The sequence below is a fragment of the Capra hircus genome, chromosome 22, assembly GCF_001704415.2.
Source record: "Capra hircus breed San Clemente chromosome 22, ASM170441v1, whole genome shotgun sequence".
NCBI lineage: Eukaryota > Metazoa > Chordata > Mammalia > Artiodactyla > Bovidae > Capra > Capra hircus.
Window position 1 is genome coordinate 12538181 of NC_030829.1, and position 27155 is coordinate 12565335.

The 27155-nt window shown below is 47.2% G+C and overlaps 1 protein-coding gene across 2 annotated transcripts; it reads left to right on the top strand.

The window, feature by feature from the left end:
- RPSA (ribosomal protein SA) lies at window positions 1566-14834 on the top strand. Of its 2 annotated transcripts, XM_013973310.2 has the most exons (7): window positions 1566-1640; window positions 3035-3200; window positions 4248-4366; window positions 13125-13370; window positions 14092-14220; window positions 14343-14508; window positions 14661-14834. In XM_013973310.2, exons 2-7 carry the CDS (start codon window positions 3068-3070, stop codon window positions 14753-14755), a joined length of 888 nt encoding a protein of 295 aa, XP_013828764.1. In that variant the 5' UTR covers window positions 1566-1640; window positions 3035-3067; the 3' UTR covers window positions 14756-14834.

Here is a 27155-nt window from a genome sequence, read left to right on the forward strand (position 1 = left end):
ATATAACCATCCCCCTGCCCCCCCACCAAATAGTCCCTGGCACAATTTTATATTTGAAAAAAAAAAAACGTGAAGCCCAGTTTTTATTATTTTTTAAATACAGACCCAAGGAACCAAAGTTTGCCCAAAAAAAGGCTGAGATTTTTATTTTAAATGTGTGTGAATAAAAAATAGTGGAGAAACTTGAGCAGAGGACCAGGAGGCTGAGGTGGGAAGGAGGACACTTGGCTGCGGAGTTACCACAGTTTGACAAGCGCCCCCTGGGCTGAGGGCTCCTCTCTCTGGCTTACTATCACTATAGTTCGTTTTCACCTTTGAAGATAACTCACTTCCTTGACGAAAATTTTCATCATGCTTACCACTTCTCAAGGACAGAATTGTTTTGCGGGAAAAAAAGTATTTTGTGGAGAACAAAACCTAAACATAATTACAGCACAGTTTCCCAGTTGTTAGAATGGAAGTATTTTGGAGATTCTATGGTGCACTGGGGAGGGAGCTGAGATCTCTGGGAGTGTCCTAGAAGACCCTCCAGGAAAGTCCTGCAGTGACTGAACACTGTCCCTAAAAGCCAGCCTTTCAAGTTTCCCCCCTTTTTGTCTACAGATACAAGCACCAGTTTCTAAGGATGCTTGAAGCCCACAATTAAGTTTATTCCTTTGCTTGTATGTCAGCTCTTCATTTAAATGCTGCGTTTGTTTTATTTCAATTTAAAAACCTATGTTCCTCAAAGAAAATTTCAAAAAATACTCAAGAGGCCAAGAACCTACCCACTTCTCTACTTGAATATCCGTAGTTCCCACCCTGGGTGCACGTTAAAATTATCTAAATTCTTTCTGTTTAGCGTTGGGCATATGTTTAAAACCTCTCCAAGCGATTCCAAGTGCAACCAGACTTCAAATCTACTGTATAATTAACAATCTGGCTACTGGTTATTTCTTTACAGTCGTTTAATACCTAGGGCTTCAAATTTTCAAAATGATCGCCCTCATCCTGTAACTCCTTTTTGAACCATAGAATGTATTTTAATTCTTTTTAATGGCTGCATGGTATTGGGCAGAAAATATACTAATAATTGCTATCACAATTTTTTTTCTACGAAAAAAATTCTCATGCGTTCCATCCGTGTAGTCTTCATTTTATTTTATTTTTTAAACGGGAAACTTCCCATTAACAGAACTCTTAAAAATCTGAATTAGACACTGCTAATTTGTCCTCCAAAAACCGCAAAGTAACTTCTCCAGTTTTTGTTCATCAAACAGAGGTTTGTTCAGTGCTTTCCCAAGAAAGAAAAATGCAGTTTAAATAAGGAACCCGCTCAAGCGCATAGGTACAAAAAGCTGGGTGAGAGCGCCAATCCCAAACGGCAGACAGCCAATCCCTTGCCTGCCTTTCCGGACCGCAACGCTCTTCGAAACCTGAGTGCCGCAAACAATCCTCCAACTTCCGCCATTCGCTGGCGTCCGCGCTAGCGTCGTAGCCCGTCTTCCGGAGGAAGGCCCGCCCCCAGGATGCACCCCTTCATAGCGCTTCCGCTGAGCTTTCGTTGTTATTGGCTGGATTCGGACTATATAAGGACGTCATTTCCGCCCGCCCGTCCTTTCGGCGCTACCCAGAGAGGGGTCCATACGGCGTTGTCCTGAGTGAGTTGCTTTTGGGGTACTAGTGGCTCCCAGGGTCAAGAGGACAAGCTTCCTGTTAAAACGAGGTGTGGGGAGGACCTGGGGTGAAAGTTTGCAGACGGAGTGCATTAGTCTCTGATAAGGCGCTCTACCGCCCAGACTGGCGGCCTACACGTGGCCGGGCCCGGGCCGGGACGTTCCCACTAGGCCTCGGGAGCGGGCAGAGGTTGCGCTCCCGCCGCGGAGGCCCCGGGCCGGGGTGCGGGTGGCCGGGGCTGCAGAGAGACCACCCTGCGCTGGGCGCTAGTTTTGACTCAAATCCCGACGCTCGGTTGTTAAATCCCGAGGTTTATGCTCCAGTTTTCTCCATCTTCTTGAGTTGATCTCTTCCTTGTGCGTGGTGTTAAGGTTCTTGACGAGGTTTTTGTTACCGGAAAGATCAAACTTCACGTTTCTCTTCTCTCAGTTCAAAATAACTTGGACAAGGAATGTAAAAAAATGTCATAACAGGCTGAGGTGTAGAGAGAAAGAAATTAGTAACGAACAGACGCGAAAGTGCACTCGGGGAAGAAGGCAGGTGAGGAGCGCACCGAGAGCTTTTCAGACACACACGCACACCCCATTTCACTTTGATTTCTCCAATGGGTGGTTTCTATGGGAGGTTTCTTGAGTAGGGGCGAAGTACACTTTTTTGACATTGGATGGGATCTTGATTGCACCTGGTTCTGGAAGGCACCGCACATGCTAAGAGCCATTTTCCTCCAAGAGCGCCCTTCCCAGAGGTTGAAAGCAGTCACCTGCAGCTAGTATGCTCCTCCAGGCCCTGTGGATTTGTGGGTAGGGGATCCTATTCAGGTGTGAGGAGCTTTAGTCAAAATCTATGTAAACGCCATGCTTGACACTTCATGGTCACATTAAGTGCAGAAAAAAGGGGTGGGAGTTGCTTGATTATCTGCATTTGAGATTATCTTTGATCTTGCCTTGTTTTTCTCATTTTAAGGAAAACTAGTAATCTTAGAAGGAATGCTGAAGGTACCACCTTCAATCTGCTTGAAAATACGCCTATTTACATCACCGTTGGTCACCTCCTGAATATTCTCAGACATGGCTGCTCTTTCACATCTAACTTCTCTGTACCTTGAGTATTAAAAAGTCTCACTGTTTCCATTTAGTTACCTGGGTTTTTTGTCTGTCTGCACACCACTCTTTCAGCAGGATTTGATTTTCCAAGGTGTTGCATAGGTCTGTTAATGTTCTGTCCTATCCACTAGATTGACCCCACTGCCTGACATTGTAGGAGGTGTGGTCTATGGTTAAGATTCAAACATTAAGTCACCTGACTCCAAAGAGTAGAATGTACCATCCTGCTTGAGTCCCTGGAGTTTAAAGAACTTTGGTTAACTATTGTTTTTCAGATTCCCATCGTAACTTAAAGGGAAGCTTTCACAATGTCCGGAGCCCTTGATGTCCTGCAAATGAAGGAGGAGGATGTCCTCAAATTCCTTGCAGCAGGAACCCACTTAGGTGGCACCAACCTTGACTTCCAAATGGAACAGTACATCTACAAAAGGAAAAGTGATGGTCAGTCATTGCTTTAGTGCTCTTTGCTTGGTCATTCCAGCTATAAGAACAAGTTTTGACACTACTACTAAAGTGCTTTGTGAAATGTGAGCCTTAGAGGGCTCTCACTAAGTAACTGATGAAAGTTGATCTTTAGATTGGTAAGAAGCTTTAAAAGTATTAAGTGATCTGGTTGTTTTTAAAGGAACAATTCTGGACTCCAGTGGAAGAGTAGAAACTGGTAGGTTATGTGTCGTGGGTTGGGCCTTGAATAAGCACAATGTAAAGATGAGAAAGTTCAACAGCTTGAAGTGAAGTCGCTCAGTCATGTCCGACTCTCTGCGACCCCATGGACTGTAGCCTATCATGCTTCTCCATCCATGGGATTTTCCAGGCAAGAGTACTGGAGTGGGTTGCCATTTTCTTCTCCAGAAGATCTTCCCAACCCAGGGACTGAACCTGGGTCTCCCGCATTGTAGGCGGATGCTTTACCATAGCCTAGTTTCTAATAATTTATCTCCCAGAGTGCCTTGTAATTTGTACCTACCAATACAGGTTTGTAAAGCTGATTTCTGAATTGGGAACAAGCATTTTGGTTTTCATTTATGTATCAGGAAAAGTAAGGTAGCTTTTGATGAGACTGGAATGCATTAAGTTGTTCAGCTGAGATAGAAGCACGGAAGGATTTACACCTGTTGAGTGGCAAGGTTTAAGGGAGTTCGAGGTAAATTTGACATGGTAGATGACGAAAATAATGGTAGGCCACAAGTAAGAGCTGCTTGGATTCTGCATGGAAGGCTTGAGAGTGGGTTAACACAGGAGGATAAGAAATGAAAAGATGCATTTTGCACATTATTAAAGCTCAGAGTGGAGGCCAGTCTTGGCCAATGAACTGCTGAGTGTCGGAAGTGTGCTATATTAATGGCAGGATTTTCGCTAACACCAGTAGAGCTTGCCTCTATGACTGGAGTTTGATAGTACTCGCTGCCACATGACTTCATGTTTTTAGAAGAATATTACCTTACAAAGCTGGGTTCGCTCTTAAGAAAACCTTGTGTCCCTGCCTAGGCATCTACATCATAAATCTGAAGAGGACCTGGGAGAAGCTTCTGTTGGCCGCTCGGGCCATTGTTGCCATTGAAAACCCGGCAGATGTCAGTGTCATATCCTCCAGGAATACTGGCCAGGTTTGTGGAACAGTATGCTTGGTTTTTGCCAGAAAGCCTGCCAATGTTTTGAGATGTATAGAAAAGCAGTAACAAACCCCAGAATTTATTTAAAAAACATTTGAAACTGGGCTGAGTTAGAGGAATTCCCAAAATTAAAGATTGTCACCGTATGTATCACTTCACATCTGACACTGTTAAAATTCATGTTGTATCATTGTGTATCTTCTTGAGCCGCTGAATTTCAGGAAAGGAAAAAGTGGCTCACTGCCATTTTCAGCAGTGAGCTTTGAAGGTTTAAAATGAAATATTGGACTTGCCTGGTGGTCCAGTGGTGAGAATCTGCCTGGTAATGCAGGGGACATGGCTTCAATCCTTGGTCTTGGAAGATCCTACATGCCCCAGGGCAGTAAGCCTACTCACCACCAGTGAAGATACTGGAAGCCCCCCAGCCACCCTCTAGGGGGTCCTCTGCCCCTACCAGCAGCCAGGCGAAGCCCACCCACAAATAGAGAAAGCCCCACCGCCACAGCAGCACCACAAAGGGAGACCAGGAGACACTGCACCCAAAATTTAATTACATTCAGGTTTCGTTTCTTTAAAAAAAAACTGAAATACTGAGTTGAAAAGTTAGAACTAAATGCCAGTTTTTCAGGAAGGCTTCTGTCGATAGGATACCACCACACTGTCACATCAGCAAGAGTAAGACTGTTTGCCAGATTAAGTGGATAAAAATAGCTTAATAAACATTGTCTTTTTTCCCCTTCATTTTTTGAAACTCGCTCTAGGGCACCACTCCGTTCCCACTGATACCTGCAATCTTTACTCCACACCCCATCTAGTGTTGTTTGTACACATTTTGATGATGGCCATTTTGAATAGTGAGAACCAGTTTCTCAGTATGAGGGGAATTTACTAGTTGCTATTGGCAAGCTGAAATTCTGCCTTAAATTTATTTTCAGTTACCCACCTCAGACATTTGCTGATGGCAGGTGTCTATTTACATCCCTGCAGGCTCTTGAAGGCTAAGTGCCCATGGCCATGGTTTGAAAGTTGCTATTGAGGGAAACGGCCACAAGGTGGCAGGATTTCTCTGCTCAAGTTGGTTTACTGGAGGCAACCACAGCCTTACTGTAACTCCTATTCCTGGGTTCAAAGTTAAAAGTGAAAGATGCCAGAAGAAACGCTCAAAAGCTTGTCTGTTGTTACTTTTATTTTTATTGGAGTCGGGTGGGTTTACACTTTGGTGTTGGGTGTAGGTTTACAGCAGTATCTTGTCCAGTAACCATGTATGCTTGCCTCTGCAGTTCTCTTCCCATATAGGGGATAAGAGCGTTGAGTAGAGCTCCTGTGCTATTCAGGAGGTTGTTGATGGATTTAGCATGTGATTCCACCTATAAGTCATATAATGGCCTTTTGAGTCTCTGACTCAGTTTACTTAGTATGATCCTCCCTAGTTTCATCCCTGCTTGCTGCCAACGGCATTTATTAAATTCGCCTTTTCTGGCTGTGTAATATTCTGTTGTCCCTAGCTACCATTTTTTCTTTACCAGTTCTTGTGTGGATGGGCATATTGGCTTCTTGCCTCTTTGGGCTCCATGTGTCTGTGAGTTCTGGTTTCTTCCTGGTAGACACCCAAGAGTGGGTAGCTCCATTTTTATATATTAAAGAACCCCGTTGTGGCTGTTTCCAATTTACATTCCCACCAGTAGAATAGAATGAGTATTTTCTCCACACCCTGTCCAGCATTTATTGTTGGTAGATGTTTTGGTGATGGCTGTTCTGACTGGTGCTGTCTTGATTCCTTGGCTTCCCTGGTGGCTCAGGTGATAAAGAATCTTCGTGCAGTGTAGCATACTCGGGTTAAATCACTGGGTTGGGAAGATCTGAAGAAGGGTATGGCTCCGTACTCCAGTATTTTTGGCCTGGAGAATTCTATGGACAGTGGAGCATGGCTACAGGCCATGGGGTCCCAAAGAATCAGACACAACTGAGTGACTTAAAAGGTGTTTTGGGCTGATGCTTAGTGTAGTTTTGATTTGCACGTCTCTAGAAATGAGCATATCAAGCCTCTTTCCGTGTGCTGCTTCTAAATACAGAGGGAGATTTACCCATCAAAATTGGCATTCTGCATGATTCCACCTCCCGCCTATTAATTGCCCCAGGCATTTCCTGATGACGTGTCATTTACAGCCCTGCAGGCACTGTGACTGTGTAGCACCTGAGGCCCTGGTTTGTGGGTCATTGTTGCCCAACCGGCCACAAGGTGACAGGCTTTCTTCTGTTCCTGGGTTGAAAATGAAAGTGGTAGTTGCCAGAATGAGCATCCAAAGCCTTATGTCTTTATTTTTCTAACGTAATTTTTATTCTTTATTGGAATAAAGTTTTTCTTAGTAACATTTTATTTAAATTTTTTTTACCTTATTTTTAAAACAAAAAAGTGATCAGTGATAAGAGGTGCTATTCACAAAGAGGATAGACATCAGAAACTATTAGAAGCCTAACAACAAAGAAAGCAAAACTAAAAAAGGGGGGGAGGGGAAATAATTATATAGTGAAACATTAACATTTCTCTGAGAATATTTTATCAAGTGCAGAAAAAAAACAATTGGAACAACTTGAATTATGTCATTAATTAGAATAGATTTATATTATAGTAATTTTATATCCTAAAATTTATTTAAAATTTTGTATTTTGCATGTTGCTATCAGATATCCACAGAACATTTGGAAAAACTGGCTAAAAGATAAACATTACCAAGTTTCAGAAGTAGAATTTATTTTTGTGTTTCATTTATTCATGTACACATATTATTTTTCAAATTGTTTTCCATAATAGGTTATTACAAGATACTGACTAGTTCCCTGTGCTATGCAGTAAGCCTTTGTTGCTTCTTGCATATCTATTTTCTAAGTCAAGTGGAATCAAAATGTCATACGTTGTTTTAGTTAGGCAGAAATTCATAAGTCTTCTAAAATATATATATTATGCATATTATTTATATTATACAAAAGCTTTACTACTATGCTTCATAAATGCTTGAGAAAGAACATTAAGCTAAAAAGAGATGGAGAAATTGGAAACCATAAACTAAATGAAATGGGAGCACTGAATATGAAATGGAAAAAGTGAAACAAACTAGATAATAGTAAGAGATCCTTACATATAGGCCAGTTGTTTTAAACATTAGAAACATATCTGGAGCACTGGCATTAAATGTATTTGTGATATAGAATTCTGTTTTTCTATCTATCATATAGAATTATGATAATAGCTACATAATCGCAGTAGTGAAAGATGTTTATCAGTTTTCACAATCAAAAAATAAAAGATAATTACAACTATAAGCCATAATGGGAATATGATTAACTTAATAAAAAATGATTACATACAGTTTTGGGGGGGTCAAGCAGAGTGATGTGGTAAGTGGAAGTGGGTTCATGCTCTTGTTTTTATACACCCGGCCGATCGGTGTCTTCTGGTGCATTTAATCTATTTACATTTCAGGTAATGTATGATCCTATTACTGTTTGAATTGTTTCAGGTTTATTTTCTGTAGGTCTTTCCTTCTCTTGTGTTTCCTGTCTGAGAAGTTCCTTTAGCATTTGTTGTAAAGCTGATTTGGAGGTGCTGAATTCGCCTTAACTTTCTGCTTGTCTGGAAAGCTTTTGGTTTCTCTATCGAATCTGAGGGAGAGTCTTGCTGGGTAGAGTACTCTTGGTTGTAGGTTCTTCCCTTTCGTCACTTCAGATATATCACGCCATTCCCTGCTGGCTTGCCGTCTCTGCTGAGAAATCAGGTGGTGGTCTGGTGGGAGTTCCCTTGCCACGTTGGTGGTTGTTTTTTCCCTTGTTGATTTTATCTTCTCTGTGTTTAAGGTTTGCCAGTTTGATTACTGTGTGTCCTTGTGTGTTCCTCCTTGGGTTTATCCTACCTGGGACTCTCTGCTTCCTGGGTTTGATTGACTATTTACTTTTCCATTTTAGGGAAGTTTTCAGCTATTGTCTCTTGAAGTATTTCCTCAGGTCCTTTCTCTCTTCTTCGGGGCCCCTGTAATGGGAAGTTGGTGTGTTTGATGTTGGCCCACAGGTCGCTTAGGCTGTCTTCCTTTCTGTGCAGTCCTTTTGCCTCCCGCATTCTGTTCTGTGGCAGTGGTCTCCCCTGACCCCTTCTTTCGCCTCTGCTGCTGATCCCTCCCAGTGTATTGTCTGTCTGTCTGTCTGTTTTAGGTCTTTGGTAGACAGTTCTTGCATCTTTTCAACCTTTGCTTTTTTCCCAAGATCCTGCATCTGCACTATCGTCTTGAATTCTTTTTCTGGAAAGTTGCCTGTCTCTGGTTCGTTAACTTGTTTTTCTGGGGCTTTATGCTGTCTCTTCATCTGGGACATAGCCTGCTTTTCCATGCTGACTGACTTTCTGTAATGTGGCTTGTTTTCGTCGCTGTGGGCCTGTGCTTGCTTCTCTCTCTGGCCTCTGATGGAGGAGGCTGTGACTTCTGTAGACTTGTGGTGGCAGGGCTCTGGTCAGTAAAGTTTTAATCCAGTTATCTGCTGATGGGGGCTCCCAGGGATTGTGCTCCCTCCCTGGTAGTTTTTTGGCCTGAGAACACCCAGCCTTGGGTTTTAGACTCTGGTCAGGTTAGTGGCGACCTCCGAGAGGCTTTACATCAAGGAAGGACCTTGCCAGGCTGGTGCCCCCATCCCTGTGAGCCTCTGTGGGCCCACACCTCCACAGGAGGCCCTCCAACGAGGGCCGGCAGTTCTGGTTCCGTCTGCTGTGGGGTCACTGCACCTCTCCCCTGAGTCATAGTGCACACAAGGTTTTGTTTTGGCCCTCCAAGACTGTGGGAGTCCTAGAATCAAACCCCACTGGTCTGCAAGGTCAGAGGCCCTGAGGGTTGTCCGTCCCTTTGTTGGATACCCAGCTGGGAAGCCAGATGTGAGGTTCAGAACCTTTGCAACAGTGGGAGAACTTTGGTATTAATTGTTCTCTAGTCTGAGTCACCCACCCGGCTGGTGTGGGATTTGGTTTTATCGTGATTGTGCCCCTCCTACCATCTCGCTGTGGCTTCTTTGTCTTTGGATGTGCGGTATCTTTTTGGTGGGTTCCAGCATCCTCCTGTTGTGGTTCCGCAACAGCTAGTTGTGATTTCGGTGCTCTTGCAGGAGGAGGTGAGTGCACGTCTTTCTACTCCGCTGTCTTGAACCATGAAGTCAATTGGCAATGCAGTGTTGTAGGTGATGTATTAGTGTGAATCTGTTAATCCCAAACTCCTAATTGTCCTTTCCCCGATGGTAAGCATAAGTTTGGCTTTTAACTCTGTGAGGGAGTTTGTCCCTGGTAAACTCGTGCTACCAACTTTGTGATTCCACCTATAAGTCATTGTAACAGCAGGATGAGCACAGCCCTTCGCAGGCAGCTATTGGTGGGTACGTTGGGCCCCGCCCACAAGCAGCTGTCAATGGGGGACCATTAGGGAAGCAGTTCAGCCAAGGGTCAGTAGTGTGTGGTCATTGTGTGGACCATGAGGCAGATTCAGGCCTTGTTATAGAGCCCCTCTGACTCACCCAGCCTTGGGCCGGCAAGTGAGCGGGAGGGCCCAGGGGACAGACTGGGGACTACATCCTGCAGGGCTCCAGAGCCTTCACTAAGGCCCTCCACCAGCTTTGGGCCTGGCCCTGAGGCAGCGGTGACCTCTCCCTCCTGCCTGTTTCTGTGACCTAACGGCAGTGGCCCCTGCCTGGGATGCGGTCTGTGGGACCTAGACCTCCCTCAGCTTTGGCGTGGCCTGAGGACACTGAGGGCCAGTTGGATCGGGTGCCTGGCTCCCTCAGGGATGGCAGCTGGGGGATGTGGAGACCTGGCGGGGAGCTGCAGCTGGGATCTGGCTTAGCAGCTGGGCCTGGCCCTTTCTTGTCAAGACAAAGAATAATGCTCATTTGGTAAAGATTTACAGGAACATTGTTACCTGACAGAGACCAGACCTCAAAAACAAAGGATCTGACATCAAGAAGTTTGCAACAACTAACCACACCCCTCCCTCACTTTTGCTTTTGCTGAAAGCCTTCAGTAACTTTAGGTGTTCTTAGGGCATGCACCATCCATCTCCTTGTATGAACCTATAATAAACCTTTCTCTGTTCCAAACTAGTGATTAGTATGATTGGTCTCACTTGGTGTCGGGCAAACAGGCTTGTGATTCAGTAACAAGGTGATGTTGGCCTTTGGTGTCTGATTCGTCCATTTAATATGATCCTCACTAGGGTCATCCAGGCTTGCTGCCAGTGGCATTTATTAAATACTCGTTTCTGGCTGAGTAGTGAATATTCCATTGTCCCTGGCTGCCATTTCTTTCTCAGTTACCGTTCTGCTCTGGGTGGCATTTTGGCTGCTGCCCTCTTTCAGCTTGTGTAAATAGCACCGCAGTGAACTCGGGGGTGCATGTGTCTTTGAATTCTGGTTTCTTCCTGGTGAGACACCCAGGAGTGGGGTGGCAGGGTCTTAGGGCAGCTCTGTTTCTGCTTTACTAAGGAACCCTCGGTTTACAATCCCACAAACTTGAATCCACACCCTGTCCAGCATTTGTTTGTACATGTAGGTGCTGGCCATTCTGACTGGTGCTAACCCATTTCTCAGTGTAGCTTTGATTTGCATGTCTCTACAAATTAGCAGTATTGAGTCTTTTTGTGTGTGTTTCTTTTAAACACAGTGTGAGCGAGATGAAACTGTTGAAATTGGCCTCCTGAGACTCTGCTGCTTTTTTTCCCCAATTACTCACCCCAGACACTTCCTGATGGCAGGTGTCATTTACAGCCCTGCAGGGCCTGTGAATGCTAAGTGCCCAGGGCCTGGTTTCAAGGTTGCTGTTGGCCTGAAATGGCCACATGGTGGCAGGATTTTGTGGAAGTGCCAGAAGCAGCACTCCAAATCTCCTTTCACACTACAGCTTGTTTTTTATTTTCTAAGTTTTTGTTTGTTTGTAATGCTTGTGGGTTCATTTGCTTGGTTGCATTGCCCTGGTTCTCAGTTGCAATCCCCAGGGTCTTTGCCCCTTGTGGCACCGTGGGATATCTTAGATGTAGCATGTGGGATCCAGTCCCTTGACCAGGGAGGTTTCTGAGTTTTATTTTGATTGGAATAAAGTTCGTTTCCAACGCTGTGCTTGTTGTAGGTGTACAAGGTCGTGTCCAGTTATGTGTGTGTCACCATCTTCAGACCATGAAGATTAACATGGGATTAACATGTACTAATTCACATGAAACCGGTAGGCACTGAGGCCGGCTGTTTAGCCTGGGGAGCCCTCCCTGTGCTGCACGGTAGGTCTCGTTGCCTATCAGTTTCATATGCATTGGTGTGTATATGTTAATCCCAAACTGGCTTTGGTCCTAGGCCTCGGCTGTAGATCCAGTCCCCCTGGGTTGTGGCAGCCTGGTGGTGTCTGCCACTGGGCTCAGGAGGCCAAGGTTGCCCTGGAGCTAGTGAGTAAAGGCAGAGGCTGCCCTGGCGACCCCGCCTCTTCTGCCACTGAGCAGCAGCACTCGTCTGACTGCGCTCCTTCCCCTTGAGGGTGTGTTGCCCCCACCCCTACCAGTCTTCTTGCCTGGTAGCCTCTGAGGCAGCACTCAGCCCTCACCTGGCCTAGCGGACACACACCTCAGGCTGCAGTGTGCAGCGCGGCGGCACAGGCCATCTGTGCGGGTCTCTGTCCTGCCAGCACAAACCAGTCATCTTTGTACTGAGCTTCAGAACCTCCCTTTTTGTTCCAGTTACTATCCCTGCCAGTGAGGGAATGTTCCAGGGTAGCGGGAAACGTTTCCTCTTTTTCAGCTACCTCCCAAGAGGACTACTGGGAGTCTGCCCCAACTCCTCTTTTTTGCCTCCTTCAGCCCTGTTCTGTGGAGCGCTTGCCTGCCCTTTGAGTTGTTCCTAGGTGTTCTATGTGCAAATGTACATTTATACCTACATACAAACACATAACAGTGTTGGAGGAAGGGGGTGAATTCTTCTCAGTTCTCATTTTACTCAATTGTCCTGATTAGGCCTCCTTGCAAGGGGTGTTTTAACTGGGCTTTATTCTCCTTGTGTCTGGCTTAATCACTCAAATTCTTTAGTGAGACACATGGTTGATGGTTTTAATTACCGCTGTAGAATGAGCCCAGTGACCAGTCTGTGCTTCATCAGGGAAAATTTACTACCTAGATTACAGAAGTGCTCTGCTGGTCAGGTTCTACATGGTGTGTTTGCATTTTTTTAGTCTTAGGAGGAATTTGGACATAAAGGAGTCACTAGCCCGTTACTCTTGGAACCAGCAGAAATGAGGGTGTAGTGAGCATCAGCTAACCCGAGGCAAGAGCATCCCCAGCAGAGGGCCTGGGTGTGGGATCATGCTTAGCGTGTTTTTGTTCTGATTCTCTGTTTCCAGGCAATAAGTGGAAGATGGAGAGCAATCTGCCTACAATGCAGGAGACCCGGGGTTGATCCCTGCGTCAGGAAGATCCCCGGGAGAAGGGGATGGCAACTCACGCAGTATTCTTGCCTGGAGAATGCCACAGACAGGAGCATAGCAGGCTACAGGCCATAGGGTCGCAAAGAGGCACAACACTTTGACTTTTCATAGGACGATTAAATGCTAGCTGTTTTGAGGAAGGCTTTGGGGGAGTTTCCTGGTAGATAGCTTGCTTGGTGACATTGCGAAACTTGGCAGTGGTCCATATATCATTGCAGGGCTCCTGCGGCACCGTCTCTGGGACACTTGCTAACCCTTTGTTGCTGCTTCCAGCGAGCTGTGCTGAAGTTTGCTGCTGCCACTGGAGCCACTCCTATCGCTGGCCGCTTCACTCCGGGAACCTTCACTAACCAGATCCAGGCCGCCTTCAGGGAGCCGAGGCTTCTGGTGGTCACTGATCCCAGGGCTGACCACCAGCCCCTCACGGAAGCCTCCTACGTTAACCTGCCAACCATTGCCCTGTGCAACACGGACTCTCCTCTGCGCTACGTGGACATCGCCATCCCGTGCAACAACAAGGTAACCATCCATGACTGAACTGGCGCCGGACCATCCGTGCCCCACCCGCAGGCCTTCCTCTGCACATTGTTAGAGCTTGGAGTTGAGGCCACTGGCCAGTGAACTCACAAGTGTAGGTAGTGTGCTACACGAGGGGCAAGTTTTTCGCTAACACCACAAGGGTCTCTGGCCCAATGAGTGGAGTGGATAGTAATACTTGCTACAAAAGTATGATTTTAAGGAGAGGTGAAAACATTTTTAAAATAGCCTGTTTTTTTTCTCTTCAATATTCCTAACTCTTTTCTTAATCGTGTATCGTGCTCTGGGATCCTAAAAAGGTGAGTTACCTGTGGTTCAAATTGGTGGTTGTCGCTGATCTCAAACCTGGCTACGCATAAGAACGGGGCAGAGGTTTTCTTTTATTTCTACCAGTATCCAGGCACTGACCCCATTTTGTTGTATAGAGTGGAGTCTTAATTAAACCCCATGATTCCGGTGGCAGACAAGATTAAGAACCAGAGATAGAGAACAGTCTTGGTGCAGACTTTGGTTTTTGCTTTAATTGGAGTACAGGTTTAAATGTTGTGTTGGTTTCTGCTGTACTAAACACTTTCAAACTAACAGACAGTCTGCTCACATGGTACCAAGGGACCTAGACGATGAGGGGACAGGTCAGGTGGAGTGGGGGTGCGTATTACTTTTGGGGGTTGCCGAGGGTCGCTTGAACCTGGCGCTCTTGCAGGGGGCGCACTCAGTGGGCCTGATGTGGTGGATGCTCGCCCGGGAAGTCCTGCGCATGCGTGGCACCATCTCCAGAGAACACCCATGGGAGGTCATGCCAGACCTCTACTTCTACAGGGACCCGGAGGAGGTGAGCTGCGTCCACAGAGGCGTGTTGGCACTCACATAAGTACATACTGGGTACTTCTTACTGCCAAGAACAGAAACTAATCTGTCAATGCATATAAACTAAAAACTATTTTCCTAAACTAGATTGAAAAGGAAGAGCAGGCAGCAGCTGAGAAGGCTGTGACCAAGGAGGAGTTTCAGGGCGAATGGACCGCTCCAGCTCCAGAGTTCACGGCTGCCCAGCCTGAGGTGGCAGACTGGTCCGAAGGCGTGCAGGTGCCTTCCGTGCCCATTCAGCAGTTCCCCACTGGTACGTATCAGGATCCAAGGGCATCCAGCTGGTGGTTTAGAATTGCTCTTCTCAATCTGACGTATCTGTAGGAATAAAAGCAGATTGGTGCAGTGGGGTTACAAAAGTAACTGGGGATGTGGCTGATGGCCGTCTTGTTATTTTCTCAACAGAAGACTGGAGTGCTCAGCCTTCCACTGAAGACTGGTCTGCAGCCCCCACTGCCCAGGCCACGGAATGGGTAGGAACCACCACCGAGTGGTCGTAAGCTGTTCTTCCAAACACTTGTAGAACTTGCACCAAAATGGAAATCTGGTTGATGGAAATAAACTGTTTCTAAAAATTTTGTTCATTTATTTCAGTCTATGGGACAGACACACCTGGTATGAAAGCCTTGCCCAGCCTAGTGTGTGGCTTTGGGGGCAAGAGATGTTTCTGGGCCTAGGTGTCCTCAGCAGAGGATAATATTCACGGGGCTGATTCAGAGCAGCTGGTCCCGAGTCTGGGCATGCGGCCAGCGCTCATTCTATCACTTCGTCGTTCCTTAGCGTATAATTTTAAAATAGTTTCAAATATGCCATGCATGTAGTTGATCTAATAGACACACCTCTGTATTCTTGGAGAATGAAGGTCAAGTGAAAGCCCTCTGAAGCCAACTGAATAGGTTACCAAGTAGAAGGTGCCAAGATTGGGAAACTGGATTCTCACTGCTGGTTCCTGGAGTCCTGGGCTCTGCTCCTGCCGTCCTCTGAAAAAGGTAAAGTGATTAAACCAATCAAAATGCTGCCGTTTGCTCTGAGCAGCGCATAAATGGCGCGTTTGCTGCGGCTCTCTCGTTTCCACGTTTCGGCCATTACCAGCAGCGCTGCTGTGAGCACTGTGTACAGATCCTGGTGCACGGAAATTTCCTCACTCTAGGCTCACCACCAAAAAAGTCCTCTGCGAGAGCAGCCACAGGCTTTAGCACTTGCTATAGGAAAAGCACTGTCCTTCCTTCACGGCTTGAAACTGCTGCCTCAGAGATGCAGGGTTTGATTTGGCCTCCTCTTCCCACTGCCCTTCTGCGTCTGCTAAGGCCAGCGCCACACGGTCCGTCCTCTTTACCAGGGTTTCTGCTCCACTACGGCACCAGGCAGGGCAGCCCTCTTTCCTGCTGTCTAGGTTACTAACTACTGAGTCCTCTGTATCAGACGCATTTTACCCTGGAGCAGTCGCATCAATTGCCCAGTGGGACTGCACTGACTCTAATCTAGCACAGAACTGCTTCACAGCATTAAGAGTTTTTCAGTATTATCTTTTTCAGAGAGGTTTGTATATCTTTGGTAAATATATTCCTACATTCTTGGGATGTTTTCAATTAGTCTTTTACAATTATGGATTCTGTTAGATCCCTAAAGTAAATGACCCAGACAAGCAGTGGTGAGTGGCACTGTGGCCATGGTGTTTCTGACCCTGCCCGAGCAAGCCACACTTTTTGCACAAGGCAAGGGCTATATTACCAGATTCCATCCATGAAAAATACGTTGCAAAGCTGCATACGAAACAGCCTATTTGCTAATGGAGAACCCTCTGAACACCTACCTGTGCTGCGTGCAGCGGGCTTCGCTTAGGAATAACCTGAGATTGACCCTGTTCTGCCTCTCAAGGTAATTCAGCAATTAGCAAATCTAGCACACCGGTCTTCATCGTATCAGCAGTGAGGATGGAAACATGAAGGTTGGTCTAAAATGCCAGTGTCGGGCTATAGGAGGGAGGGACTCATTTGGGAGAATCAAGAGTCTAAAAAATCCTCTCACGGAGGAATCTCGCCAACTTGAGCTGGGAGAAGTTCTGGGGACTTGGGACCCTTCATCAGAGGACATGGAGTCCCTCGGAGCACAGGCTGTCTGAAGTGGACACATCCTCTGTCCAGCACTTCTCGACTTCTGAAAATGGATTGGGGACCAGGAGAGACAGCCTGTTACCATGAAGACGTGTATCCCACCTTGTGCCCGTGGCTGCCCTCGCTGGCAGACGGCGGCCTGGGGCGCACTCCCTGCCCCGTGTCCAGACTGCGTGCCTACCAGTGCAGACGGCCGGCGCCGCCGAAGCGGCGCCGCCGTGCCCCAGCTGGGAGTCCTCGGCCGCCTTCTCGGCACCCTGGTCTCTGCATCTCTTTCTACCACTATCTAATGCCAACCCAAGGATTCTGCACAAGGGCCTCAAGCTGGTGTGATACTTGTTTCAAAATCACTTTGGGAAAATTGTTTCTTTGTATTAGTGTTTTCATAGAGAAATCTATTGGAGATAGGTTTTGAAACAATGTCTAAAAGTTAATATTGTAATAATTGCTTTTGTAATTTAGAAATAAAACATAGCTTACTGTAACACAAAGGGCAGAAGAAAAAGACTGTTGGAGAGGAAATTGAACTGGAAGAACACATGAATTGATTCAGAGGGACAGAACTTCGGAATGAGCAGTTAAAATATACACAAACATCTAGTTGGAATTAATACATGGAGGAGGAAACAGCATCAAAGAGAAAGGCTTGAGTATTTTCTTAATTTCCCATAAGTTCACAAATTGAGAAATTCCAGTGTGTGCCAAATGTAGTCAATTTATTTTTAAAACCTATCCTCACTGTTGACTCATGGAAACAGCCAAACACGAAGTGTTCTAGAACATCACCAAGGAGAAAAAGGACTGGCTGTTTGCTGTCAACAGAATGAGAAGAAGTAGTGGTCAATACAGCTCAGTTATCCAAGAGTCAGGACACTAGCTTTCTTTGAAAAACCAAGGTAAATAGAAACCTAATGCCAGAAGGAAGCTGCTGTCACCAGTGTCCATTCACCCTTCCTTAATAACAGGTGCCTGGATTGTGAGCTGGGTGTAAGCTGAGACACTGTTAGATATAATTAATATCTGAGGCATCAGTTTCTCCGCAAAGTCCTGTGAGAAAAAGCAACTTGAGGTAAATCTAGGCAGCCTGTAGCAGAAGTGGAAGAACAGAGTTATGCTATTCCAAGAGGACATTCTGTCTGAGCTGCGGTGCACTCAGCCAGACGTTTATGTATGACCACGCAGCTATGGGCTGTGCATCTGAAGAGGCAGGCTGAAAGAACACTATCCTTGAAAAGCTAACAGAAAAGGGTTGGGTAGGATTAAAGGTGTTTTGCAAATGTACTATAAAGATTTTGGTAACCATACCTTCTATCAAGAACTGTCCACTGGCTGGTCAGCCAACTTCGTGCGTGCTCAGTTGTGTCCAGCTCCTGTGGACAGTAGCCCTCCAGGCTCCTCTGGCTGTGGGATTTCGCAGGCAAGAGTACTGGTGGGTTGCCATGCCTTCCTCCAGGGGATCTTCCTGACACACAAATTGAACCTGTCCCTGGTATTTCCTGTATTGGCAGGTGGATTCTTTAGCACTAGCGCCACCTGGGAAGCTAAATCGGTACATCATGGCATTATTTAGTAACCATCCCTAACACCCTCTTAAAGTGAAAAGAAAGTGAAAGTCAGTCATGTCTAACTACTTGCAACCCCATGGACTATGGAGTCCATGGAATTCTTCAGGCCAGAATACTGGAGTAGGTAGCTTTTCCCTTCTCCAGGGGATCAAAAAGAGTTCAGATCATAAGTAGGATCTGAACAGTCGTGGTAATGAACTAGTTCACCAAGGAGAAATTTGCAGAAACACTTGATTACTGTAGGGTAAATCAGGAGTTTAGGATTAACATACACAAGCCTGGCATGCTACAGTCCATGGGGTGCAAAGAGTTGGACATAATTTAGCAACTGAACAAAAACACTGAATACATACGAAGTTGATAATAACCTGTGTACTACATAGGGAACTTGACTCAACATTCAACCTGTGTGGGGAGGGAACCTGAGGAGGAAGTGATAATATGTATAAATGGACAAGATGGTGTACATATACAACCAACACCATAAAGTGACAACTCCATTTAAAATAAGGAAATAGTAATGAGACAAGGTTTGGGGTCTTTTCTTTCTGCCTAGGAACTGGTCTCGAGTAACCAGCTGAGGCTAGGAAGAAATCCTGCCCCCTTGTGGCTGTTTTGGGTAGCAGCGACTTAAAAACCCGTACCCTGGACACTTATTCACAGGGCCTCCAGGGCTGTAAATGACACCTGCTCTTTTGATCAGAAAAGTGGAAAAAGAAAAAATTCAAATGGGGCACAGTGTCAGGAAGTCAGTTTTAACAGGGAAGTTTCCCTCTCACTTTTTGCCACTGCTGCTGCTAAGTCACTTCAGTCCTGTCCGACTCTGTGTGATCCCATAGATGGCAGACCACCAGGCTCCCCCATCCCTGGGATTCTCCAGGCAAGAACACTGGAGTGGGTCGCCATTTCCTTCTCTAATGCATGAAAGTAAAAAGTGAAAGTGAAGTCGCTCAATTGTGTCCAACTCTTCATGACCCCATGGACTGCAGCCTACCAGGCTCCTCCGTCCATGGGATTTTCCAGGCAAGAGAACTGGAGTGGGGTGCCATCTCACTTTTTAATTTTTAGTAAACTTTTGTATTGGGATATAGCTGATTAACAATGTTACAGTTTCAGGTAAAAGGTGAAGGGATTCAGCCATATATATACATGTGTGTCCATTCTCCCACAAACTCCATTCAGGCTCCAACATAACCCTGAACAGAGTTCCCTGAGCTATACAGTACCTCCTTGTTGGTTATCCATTTCAAATACAGCAGTGTATACATGGCCATTCCAAACTGTAACTATCCCTTACCCGCATTCTTCCCCCTGGCAACCATGAGTTCATTTTCTATCCCTGCTTTTAGAAGAAGCATATGAAAAAGGGCTCCACATCAGTAATTATTAATATCAGGGACATGCAAATCAAAACTGAAACCAGGAATCACCTTGCCAGTCAGAAAGGCCGTCATCACCCTGTCTACAAACAGGACTTCCCTGGTGGTGCAGTAGATAATCCACCTGCCAGTACAGGGGGACACGGGATCGATTCCTGGTCCATGAAGATTCTACACACTACAGAGCCAACTAAGCCTGTACACCACAGCTGAGCCTGCGCTCTAGAGCTTGCGAGCCACACCTACTGAGGCCTGAGGGCCTGTGTGCCACAAGAGAAGTCACAGCAGTGAGAAGCCATGCTCCTCAACTAGAGGGCAGCCCCCACTCTGCACCTAGAGCAAAGCCCGTGCACAGCAGTGAAGACCCAGCATAGCCAAAAGAAGCCTGCAAGCAATGAATGCTAGAGAGGACGTGGGGAAAAGGAAGGCCACGCTGTTTCTGTGAATGAAAACTGTTGACAGTCCACGGAGAACACAGTAGAGCTCTAGAAACAGAGCCACCCTGTGATCTATCCGTTCCACTCTTAGGTGTCTACAGGAAGAAGACCAGAATTCAAAAAGACACATGCAACTCACCACTCAGCGCAGCACTAACTTACACAAGGCAAAAGAGGGAAGCACCCACCGTGTCCGCGAACAGAAGAATGGTACCTAGACATAACGGAATATTGCTCAGGCAGAAAGGAGAGTGGAATAATGCCCCTGGCAGCACCCTGGATGCATCTAGAGAGGATCACAGTAAGTGAACTGAGGCAAAAAGAAAGACCAGTATCATCAGATACCATTTATAAGTGAGATCTGATCATTGGTTAATGATCAGTAATGAACTGCTTTACCAAGGAGAAACTCACTTGCAGAATTAAAGCACAAACTTCTGGTTATCCTAGGGGAAAGAATAAATCAGGAGTCCGGGTGTAACATACACAAATACGTATAAAATTGATAAAAAGGACCCCCTGTATAGCATAGGGAACTACACTCAATAGTTTGTAATAACCTATAAGGGAAGACAGGAACAGAAGTTTATGTATAACTGAGTGACTGCTATACACCTGAATCTACATTGATATTGAAACTCTTTCAATGAAAACAAAAAACAAAAACTTGCTGCAGGATACTGACGAGAAAGCTAAAGCAAAGGTTCTTGAGGGGAATAGACTCCCTACAGGAAAAAAGTCCCTAGTAAGTTTCCCTTTTTTTTTTTGTAGCTTTTTTCTTTTGATCAACCTCTGCCCCTCCCTAGCAGGACAGCTAAAATCTGGGTAGAATCCAGGGGCTGTTCCAAGTTGAAGAACTAGTCTGAAGCAATTTAGCTAAAATCACTTGTAACCCCACTAGTACACATTGGCAATCGTCTCAGAGAAAGAAAGAATTGAGTTTCCTGTGCTTGTCCTCACAGGTGTAAGGACTGTCCAGCTAGTTATTCCAGTTAATTGGTGTAAGGACTTGAGATTGTGTAAAGACAAAGGACCGACCACAGTGGACAGCTTATGGTGGGCGTACAGTTTGTGTTCTTTCGTTCTCTTCCTTCTCAAGGAACAGGAACAGTGCTGCTAGAGTTTGCATTTCACACCCCCAAATTCCTCTTTTGGTCCCTTTTGTGAGCTCAGAGTCCAAAAAAACTGAAGAAGAAGGGCATCTGTCTGGATAACTGTCCCTTAAATACTACCAAATACCTTCAAACACCAAAGAAATCTCAAGTCCAAGTCATCATTAGAAAAAAGACATTGCAAGACCAAGTCGCTTTGTGGCATACTTAATATTCAAAGGAAAAAATAACTTGTGACTTGAAGGAATTGGGTAGCAAATTCTTCTGTCATCTGGAAACAGGCCTGGGACAGGTAGGATTAAGGCAGTTGGTCTGGGGCCATGTATGGGGGATTTCAAGTGGCCATCACAACCAGGCCTTCATGATTTTATCTTCCTTGCTTATTTTTATGCATTTGTCTACTTTAACTGTGGGTTTAAGAAACTGCCTTGTCCCTCCATGGTGACCAGTTCTTAGGAGTAGAAGGCACAGCCCTTGTCTGTCCAGGTCTTTGCTGGAAAAGCTTTTGGTAAAAGTGGACATGTCTAGCTAATATCAGACTGACCTTGAGAAACCTTGCCTAGGAGTTGGGTTTGGGGGCTTAGGACATCTCAGGGCCCTCAGAGGCTCATGTCATCCCTTCATTCCAAGTCACTGAGGTCACACGGTTTTCTGGCCGTAAGCACACAGCCTGTGGGCAAGGCCTGGCTGAGCAGTAGGCAAGGCCTTTTGAGCACTCACCCTCAGCCAGTGGTGCAGAGAGCTTATGTTGGGTGAAAGCAGTGAGCTGCTTGTAGGCAGCTTTTTACAGGAAACCACCATCAACAGACAGTCCATCTGCCTGTCCCTTTAGCAAAGCTCTACAGGAACTTTTAAGTCGGGAATCCCCATGCTCTGCTCATCTCCAGCCCAAGCACACCTTTCAAATCTTAATCTCACAACACCTGGCCTAAGAAATCAAGAAGAAGTAAGCAGATCTCTTTGCCAGCCTCCCCTTCAGTAATCTGAACGAAGTATGTGAGTAAGATAACACCTACAGGGGGGATTCCCTGGCAGTCCAGTGGTGAGGACTCTGCTCTCACTCCAAGGACCCAGGGTCACATCCCTGGTCAGGGAACTGAGATCCTGCCAAGATGGCTAATACGTGGTCATCTAATAAGGGCATTCCTCTCTCACTGGGGACCACAATGCGGCTCAGCTTTGGGTACTGCCAAGTGGGCTACAGGTACAGAAATCTTCCCTGTACAGAGGGGTGCAGTCTCTAGTTACAGGAGTCAGTCTGAGAAAGCCAGCTGACTGGTCATGTGCATAACCCCCCACGTGAGGTGACAGCAAAGGAAACCGCCTGCCCTGGGAGCGGCTCCTGGACTGAGTTGGGGGCCCTCCCAGGTCTCCCACAGGCCAGACCGAGTCCCAGGGCTGCAGCAATGACACGGGCTTTCTAAATGACGCCTGTACGCAGAGGCCCTCCCGAGTCCCAGTGCTGGGAACTGGGCTGGATGGGGGTACAAGTGGCAGCTATGCTGGCGCAGAGGCCAGAGCAGCTCGGACCGCCGGCTCAGCTGGAGGAGTGAAAGTTTGGAGCGACGTATCCTCACTCTCCTTCCCTTCCGTATCTTCCCTGATGTCACAGCTCAGGCACTTGCACACAGAGTTCACCTCTAACCATTGAAAGGATGCGTTTTTGCCTTGGTGTCAACCAACTAGGAGGACAGTGGAATTGAAAAGAAACTCAATCACTATTGTGACATGCAACAATTTGAGATTATCAAAACAAATGATGTAATTTACCAGGATAAAACTTGATTTGGAGGTAAATGGAGAAACAGTACCAAACAAAATGAAAAATCCAAAGGACAGACGGAATCCTAAAGAAACCCTCAAGTTTGGTCCCAGGGTTTTGCATATCCCAATGACAAACACGGCGCACAGGGCCCGAAGGTAATCCTGCCTAAACCCCCGTGGAGATCCTAACAGACGCTCTGGCCACACATGGGTGCAATAAAATATCATCTTCCTCTCACAGCTTAGGAACAGCTGAAGCATTCACCATATTTAAAGCCAGAAATTCAAGACAGACAAAACACAAATGCTAGCATCCAAACAAATGAAAGGACTGGCACACAGATTGGGTAAAAGTCCAGCAACCCTTCCCTGTCTCCAGCAGGGCTCCCCAACTTGACTATTCCAGAGAAAATGCCCGAAACAGTAAACCAAGTTCCCAGCTGTAAGCACTGGAGCCACTTACCCTATTGAGTCGAGCCCGTTAGCTCCTGGATGTCAATTCCTTGCTCCAGTTGCCAAGTGCTGGGGCAGCCGGTGCTGCTTTCAGGAATTTTGAAGGGAAGATCCTCAGGACAAGTGGTTCCTGCAGCTGCTAGGGCCTTACCTGAAAATCCCCAATCAGGGCCAGCTAGTCACCAGCTGGTTCCAAGTACAAGCTTGTACTGCTCTCTGCAGGACAGGCCATAAGTTGAGAAACAGGCTGTCAGGGCAAGGAATGGCGACTTTAGTAGGAAAGCCAGCACCCCACGAAGATGGTGGACTTGTGTCCTGAGCTGGAACTCAGGCTTCCTTTAACTGACAGGGAATGAACAAACGTTTCTTGGTTCCTGTCAGCCTTCACAGAGGGTGTGTTACTTTCTTCCCGCCTGCAGTCATTCATAGACGGATCTGGTCAAGACGGTTCCTGTGTGCTAAACAAAGGTATTTTAGCTTAATGCTTGTTATCTGGGAGGCAGGGCTCCCAGAGAAGGGCCAGATGTCCCAGCTTATAGGCAACATCTGTTTCCCAATTAACTTGTATAGAATACAAAGGTTTCTCCCTGTTTCACAGGAACTGGGGAAGGAAGGACGCTGCGACTGTGGATGTGTGAATAGGACTGTTGAAATGTGTCCAGCGGGCCAGTGCCGCTCAGGCGCGTCCGACTCTGCGAACCTGTGGATTTAGCCTGCCAGGCTCCTCTGTCCATGGGGTTTTCCAGGCAAGAACACTGGAGTGCATTGCCATTTCCTCCTCCAGGACAGAGGGACTTGCCAAGTTGGAGATTCCCACCCTGCACTCACAAATATTACCACGACTATTTCCAAGAGATTCTCCAAGTGAGTCTGAGGCAAGGGATCTCTGTAAAAGTTTTTGGGAAACACTTCTTCAGAAACCCTAGTGAGGTTCTTCCAGGCTTGCCGTCTAGAGTGACAAGGTCAGGAAAAGAAATGGGGGTGGGAACTGGAGAGAACAAAGGGATTTGAGTATGGCATGTAAGTCAACTGTTGCTCTGTAACAACCTATCTCAAATCAACAACACATTTGATTTGGTTCTTTTCATAGGCTCAGCCAACCTGGGATGAATTTACTCACGCGTCTGGGGTCGGGGCCCATGGGCCAGATGATTCAAGGTGGCCTCTCAGCCGCACTTTGAGGGGTCTGGGCCACAGTCATCTGTCAGAACAGCCAGGGTTTGTGCACACCCAGGCAGGTTCCGGGAGTAACAAACGATTCTCAAGTTTCCTCTTGCAACACTTTAGGTATCTTATTGGCCAAAATAAACCTATCCAAGCCCAGCCTCCTCAGGAGGTGAGAGTTCCCCGAGAGTGTGGATACAGGAAGGCATGGGCAAACATAGGCCCTGAAGTCTACCTCATGGGGGAATGAGAAGAAGCAAAAGGCAACTCATATAAAGTAAATAAATAGGAGGTTCCCAGGACCGGGTGAGGCAGGGGATCTTGGCCCTGTCTTCAGGAGAAAAGAGGGTGGCCAAGGCACCTGGACAGCTCCTCTGGAGTGAGTGAGTGATGGAGAAAGAGCTATGGGAGCCTTTAGGCTGGAAGCCCCCTGCCCCACTCCTCCAGAACCTCTAAAACTGGAGCCTGTGCTCAAAAAGATCTGGGAAGAGCCAGAGTAAGACGGGGCACTGGGTCCAGTCCAGGATCCCTCGCGGCTCCCGCGGGCACAGGGCTGATGCGGCAGGGGTCTCCCGGCTCTCAGCAGGCGCGGCCCCGGGCTTGGGGGCCAGCTGAGCCCCCTGCGGGCCCGACTCTCCCAGGGACGGTGCAGGGGCCTCGGTCTCCAGCACACACCAGACCTGCTCTTCGCTGGGGGGGCGCCCTTGTCCCGCAGCTTGCAGATGGCAGGGCGGGTGCCCAGGGGCTCCCTGGCTGTTGCTCATCGCCTGGCCTTGGCCCCTCTGTGGCTGGCAGGCTGGCAGACTCTGGGTTGGATTCCCCGACTTCAGGTCCTGGCACTGGTGGGAGGGTGTCGCCAGGCTCCTTGGCATTGGGCCCCAACTCCTGGTTCCATTGGCCTCAGCTCCCTACCCTGGACTCGGGCAGATCCTCTCTGGTAACTGTCTGAAACTCCAACGGCCCCAGCCAACGCCCAACGGCCCCAGCAAGTCAAAAATGGCCCCAGCCAATCCCTAACAGCTCCAGCCAATCCCCAACGGCCCCAGCCAACGCCCAGCGGCCCCAGCCAATCCCCAAGGGCCCCACCCAACACCCCCCCCCAACCAATGGCTCCAGCCAATCCCCAATGGCCCCAGCCAACCCCCAACGACCTTAGCCAATCCCCAACGGCCCCAGCAAGTCAACAACATCCCCAGCCAATCAACAAGGGCCCCAGCCAATCTCCATAGCCTCCAGCCAAACCCTAAGGCCTACATCCAGCTCCCGGAGGCCCCCAGTGACTCTGGATTCAGGCTTTAATCTTCTCCCCCTGGTGGGGTGGGTGCTGACACTGGGTGGGCTGCCTAGAGGAGGCAGCGTTTAGGGGGGCTGGAAACTGACAAAAGAAGATGGTCTTCAGGGTGTCCTACGCTGAGGATAAGGGCGGCATGGTGTCCTGGAGAGCTACCTGGAGAAGGTCCTGACTTTGAAAGCCTTTCTGGTTGCCTACTGTGCTGCAGGAGAGGAAAGGGCAGAGAGAGACACCCCTGGATAGAGAAGTATAGAGGCAACATCGTGAGGCCTTCATGGCCGGAAGAAGAGAGCTGAGGGGTGCCATCAGGCGTGTGGTGCGGAGGGACGTTCTAGGGACACTGGAGGCAAAGACAAAATTCCCAGGCAAGTCAGGGGCTGGAAGCTGGCCGGAGATTGTGTGAGTGACCTAGGTGGGGGCAGGGGGAACGCGACCTGGGCTAGGGATGGCTCTTAGGTTGGAGAATGGCTGACTTTTTTTTAAAGCTATAAACAAGTATGAATATATGTGACAAACTAGTCATTCTGATGGGGGAGGGACTGGAAAGACACCCTTGTACTTGGCTGTTCCCCGGCCCTTAACTGAGATGAAGAGGCAGGGGTGAAGGAAGTCGGGGTGTGCTGGGGAGAAGGGGTGTGACCAGGCCAACTGGAGAGATGAATCGTTTGTGAACAGATAACCTGGGCCCAGCCAAGATTCACAGGGAGAGGTGCACTGTGTGGACAGGGCATCAGAGAGGGGCTGGGTTCGCCAGGCAACTGGATGAGATCTGAGAAGAGTGAGTTCCCAGGTCCAGGTAGAGTGGGAGAAACTGGGTAGGAGTCTCAGGAGGTCAGGGGAGGGAAAATGAAGAAAATCCAAGGTACAGTTGTCTTAAAGGCTGATGAAAAAAAAAAAATCAGATTTGGAACAAACATTTGGCAACATTCATGGAAATTAAATGTGATTTTTTCTGGTACCTACCAGGAAATAGGAGGCATGTGACGGCAGAGGTGGAGCCGTGGGCAGCAGGCTATTCCCACTGGCGATAGGAGTGTGTGGTGCAGACTTTAAAGTCATCTCACTTAAAGCCTGGTAATTAGCACCATGAGAAAGAAATTCTGAAAGTCCATGATAAACTATTTCTTCCCACTATTCCCAACTGCTGCTATACAGCCCTCCAGCTCGAGCTGGCACTGGGTAAAGCATTATTGCAGCATTGTTTATAACAGAGGAACTTGGGGAGGACCCTTCATGTCCATCCATAGGACAAAGGCAGAATCATACATGATACCTGCCTGTAATGACACCGGACATCCAGCAGTTAAAAGGAATTCACACACCTGTACATCTGAATAGGTCCTGAAGACACTGCTGACAAAGCTGAAAGTGCGTGAGTATATTCATCCCGACCCCTATTAGGAGGAAATACCTCGTGTATTAACGAATAAGCATACAGATCCAAAAGTGTAAGGAACAGATTGGAGGTCTGCCCTGTAGCAGTTAGAATTAAGAAGGACCCCAGGGTTTGGAGTGGTATTAAAGAGAACTTGAATTTGGAGTTTTGCTTTTTTTTTTAAAGGCAAATGTAAAGTTATTAGTATAATTTAAAGTGATAAAGCTGAAAGTGTTTTTTTAAGTA